We start from the raw sequence: 4,508 nt of genomic DNA on the forward strand, positions 1-4,508 counted from the left end.
GCAAATGTGAACTGATGGGCCATCAGTACGGAATAGGCTAGACTAGAATGGTATAGAACAGAATAGCATTGACTAGAATAGAATAGAGAAGGATTAGCCGGTGTGTTCATCATTTGTCTTTCATTTAACAATTAATACTGGATATCTTAAATACTCTGGTTTTAATATTTAAAAAAAAAAAAGGATCTTCCCTGGAGGCACATTAACTTGTGGTGAGTTGCACTTACCACTTGTGCAGTAGGCACTCAATTCTCTTACYATACATGTCTATTATTCATTAGTGAGAGAAAATGTATAGACTGACATCTCGTGAACTGTTGAGGAAATGCAGTGTTGCCGATAGACTGAAATGTCGACTGAATAAGGTTGAACCGGATGCTATTTCATTTGTGTTGAAATTTGAATCATTAACAGTTTTTGATCATTTTAATCAATACAAATAATGGTTTCACTATTAGTGTGCTGTGTGTGTGCGTTCTGGASAGGTCTCCGCGCCTCTCGAACGCTCTGGAATAACGAGAACTTTCATTTGRTGCGCTTCCAATGCGTGCGCCTCGCAGCCTGCGTCATTGCACAGGAATGCTGCGCTCTCATGAGCAATGTAGTCGGAGAGTTCGAGAAATGGCTAGAAATCACGAGTGATATTTTTTAGGTAATGGGGATGGTATATATTCTGGTGAAGTACATTCAGAMTCAAACATCGACTCAACGAGAATACAAAGGGAAAAGAAAGCAAGAAAAGAGAAGAGACACTTTCAACAGACCTCTACATTCATAAACTGTAAGTACATGGAAATTAATTCAGTACCCTATTTTCATAATGGCTGTGACAGTTATAAACTTGATAGAATAAAAAAGTATGCTATGTTGGTTGTGTGGACATAGACGATTTAGCTATAACATTATGCCAGAATATTTGGTTAACTAATAAAGAAATAATATTATACAAATATAATATTATAAAAGCATTTATTATGTTATTTCATTGGACAGACTAGGCCTACTTTATTTTTTTGTTGCATATTATTATTTATTATAATTAGTTATTTCTTAATTTTAAGAAAACCTGCTCTAATTCTGTGAAGATAACACAATATTATTCATTTGTGTTCATAGAAAAAAATGTAGGCCTGTTGTGAAAAGAGTTTCTCTGTAATAGATTAGCAGAAATGATTGTGTCTAACACTAATATATGTATAACACTAATATATAACACAAACATTGACAACAGTGTTGTTTTCAGACCTGGGTTGAAATGCTTAGTATTGTTTTTCAAGGACTTTAAAATACCAGTACATTTTGAAATATAAGTAGTTGAATATTGGAATGTGTTTGGAAATACATTTGGAAAGTATTACCATGTATTTGAAAATTCTCAAATACACAGACAAGTGTATTTTAAAATTAAAATATTCCATGCATTTGAACCCAGGATTGTTTGTTCCTAGGTGCATTTGAAATGTATTTGGAGACAAGTATTTGAAAATWGTTTCAAATATTTTAAATAGAAGTGGCCACATTATTTGGAAATATTCAAATACACAGAAAATAAGAATACAAATACTTAAATACGCATGTATTTGAACCCAGGTTTGGTTGTTATTCAAGTATATTTAGGCTAACATCTCTGTTGGTGGAGATTGACATTACTTGCAGCTAGYTTTTCGTAGAATAATAACGATTTCTAAAATATTATTTCATTCATTTGTAGGCAACTAACTCCAAACCATCAAGATGTCATCAGCTAAAGGCCCGTCTATCGGCATTGACCTGGGCACCACCTACTCCTGTGTGGGGGTGTTCCAGCATGGCAAAGTGGAGATCATCGCCAACGACCAGGGCAACAGGACCACGCCCAGCTATGTGGCCTTCACAGACACTGAGAGACTCATCGGAGACGCAGCAAAGAACCAGGTGGCCATGAACCCCAACAACACCGTTTTCGACGCCAAACGCCTGATTGGCCGAAAGTTCAACGATCAGGTCGTGCAAGCCGACATGAAGCACTGGCCCTTCAAGGTGGTCAGCGACGGAGGAAAGCCTAAAGTTCAGGTAGATTACAAAGGTGAGAACAAATCCTTCAACCCAGAGGAGATCTCCTCCATGGTCCTGGTGAAGATGAGGGAGATCGCTGAGGCTTACCTGGGCCAGAAGGTGTCCAATGCAGTCATCACAGTCCCTGCCTACTTCAACGACTCACAGAGACAGGCCACTAAGGACGCTGGAGTGATCGCTGGGCTGAATGTGCTGAGGATCATCAACGAGCCCACGGCGGCAGCCATCGCCTACGGCATGGACAAAGGCAAGTCCAGGGAACGCAACGTCCTGATTTTTGACCTGGGTGGGGGCACCTTTGACGTGTCCATCCTGACCATCGAGGATGGGATCTTTGAGGTGAAGGCCACGGCTGGAGACACTCACCTGGGCGGGGAGGACTTTGACAACCGCCTGGTTAGTCACTTTGTGGAGGAGTTCAAGAGGAAACACAAGAAGGACATCAGCCAGAACAAGCGGGCTCTGAGGAGGCTGAGGACAGCCTGCGAGAGGGCCAAGAGAACACTGTCCTCCAGCTCCCAGGCCAGCATTGAGATTGACTCCCTCTTTGAGGGCATCGACTTCTACACCTCCATCACCAGGGCTCGTTTTGAGGAGATGTGCTCCGACCTCTTCAGGGGAACCCTGGAGCCCGTGGAGAAAGCCCTGAGGGATGCCAAGATGGACAAGGCCCAAATCCACGACGTCGTCCTGGTCGGAGGCTCCACCCGGATCCCCAAGGTCCAGAAGCTCCTGCAGGACTTTTTCAACGGCCGAGAGCTAAACAAGAGCATCAACCCAGACGAGGCGGTGGCCTACGGCGCTGCCATCCAGGCGGCCATCTTGTCTGGCGACAAGTCTGAGAACGTCCAGGACCTGCTGCTGCTGGATGTGGCTCCCCTGTCCCTGGGCATCGAAACCGCCGGAGGGGTCATGACCGCCCTGATCAAACGCAACACCACCATCCCATCCAAACAGACCCAGACCTTCACCACTTACTCCGACAACCAGCCCGGGGTCATGATCCAGGTCTACGAGGGAGAGAGAGCCCTGACCAAGGACAACAACCTCCTGGGGAAGTTTGAGCTCTCTGGGATCCCCCCTGCCCCACGAGGAGTCCCTCAGATCGAGGTGACCTTTGACATCGACGCCAACGGCATTCTGAACGTATCAGCGGTGGACAAGAGCACGGGCAAAGAGAACAAGATCACCATCACCAACGACAAGGGCCGYCTCAGCAAAYAGGACATTGAGAGGATGGTGCAGGACGCTGACAAATACAAAGCTGAGGATGACGCACAGAGGGAGAAGATAGCAGCCAAGAACTCCCTGGAGTCGTACGCCTTCAATATGAAGAGCAGCGTGGAGGACGACAACATGAAAGGCAAGATCAGCGAGGAGGACAAAAAGAAAGTGGTGGACAGGTGCGACCAGACCATTTCCTGGTTGGAGAACAACCAGCTGGGCGACAAAGAGGAGTATGAGCATCAGCTAAAGGAGCTGGAGAAAGTATGCCAGCCTATCATTACCAAGCTGTACCAGCAGGGAGGGATGCCCACAGGTTGCTGTGGAGATCAGGCACGGACCAGCTCTGGTGCCAGCTCCCAAGGCCCAACCATTGAAGAGATTGACTAAAGTGAGGGACTTGTACAAAGGACTTTTCAAAATGCATTAGTATCACTGCATACAATTTGCTATTCAGGAAATACTTTATACTTATAAAAACACACTGTACATKTTTTGTTTCATACCATATTGCATTGCTGGACATTGCAAATAAAATGTATTTAAATATGTTTCTAGGTCTGTTGGCTGTTTTCTAGAATTCCTTCTCATCATAACACATTGATTATTCACATATTTATAATAATTTTTACACAATACCATGAAATATTGTAAACAAAACTTTGATAMACMGCTAAACCACCAGASATAGGAGAACAAGTGAAGACACCCTAATGGCCACAATGTTTAGCTTATCAACTCTTTATTCTGCGATAACATCTGATACAAWCACTACGGTCCTTCTTGGAAAAAGAGGKACAAATACATTTCTGGCACATATTAAAAAAARAATTACAGGTCACATTTTTCCTTACTTTGTYCTTWMTGGTGTCAAGCTCAAAGAACCAAATACTGTATATTTGACTGATTTTGGAGWATTTCAAGTGGAACTGACAGRATTTGAACTACTTTGCAGATATGAAACAAACGGAKAATCATAATATCAGTAAAACATATCAAATTCACTGTTTATGCTTCAAAACCAARTTTATAAGAGGTTTTAAAAATAGGTTCTATTTGACTCAAAATTCCATGTTGTACACTAAGGCATTGTTGGCAGAATAGATGGATGCAGTTCAATGCATGATTAATACATTTCGCCAATACATTTCTTGGTAGTCCAAAAAATATTTCTATCAGGTTGTAAATTATGGCTGGCCTGGTACATTGTTTGCTGCCGCCACCCATTC

General features: G+C 42.9%; 1 protein-coding gene across 1 annotated transcript; it reads left to right on the forward strand.

Annotated features, from left to right (window-relative positions):
* The first annotated feature begins 434 nt into the window (after positions 1–434).
* LOC111976186 (heat shock 70 kDa protein) lies at positions 435–3,830 on the forward strand. The gene is made up of 2 exons (XM_024145779.2): positions 435–781; positions 1,712–3,830. The coding sequence occupies exon 2, from the start codon at positions 1,735–1,737 to the stop codon at positions 3,667–3,669; it is 1,935 nt and encodes a 644-aa protein (XP_024001547.1). The 5' UTR covers positions 435–781; positions 1,712–1,734; the 3' UTR covers positions 3,670–3,830.
* Positions 3,831–4,508: the final 678 nt, after the last annotated feature.

Source organism: Salvelinus sp. IW2-2015, unplaced genomic scaffold (assembly GCF_002910315.2).
Source record: "Salvelinus sp. IW2-2015 unplaced genomic scaffold, ASM291031v2 Un_scaffold10779, whole genome shotgun sequence".
In the NCBI taxonomy this organism is placed as follows: Eukaryota; Metazoa; Chordata; class Actinopteri; order Salmoniformes; family Salmonidae; genus Salvelinus; species Salvelinus sp. IW2-2015.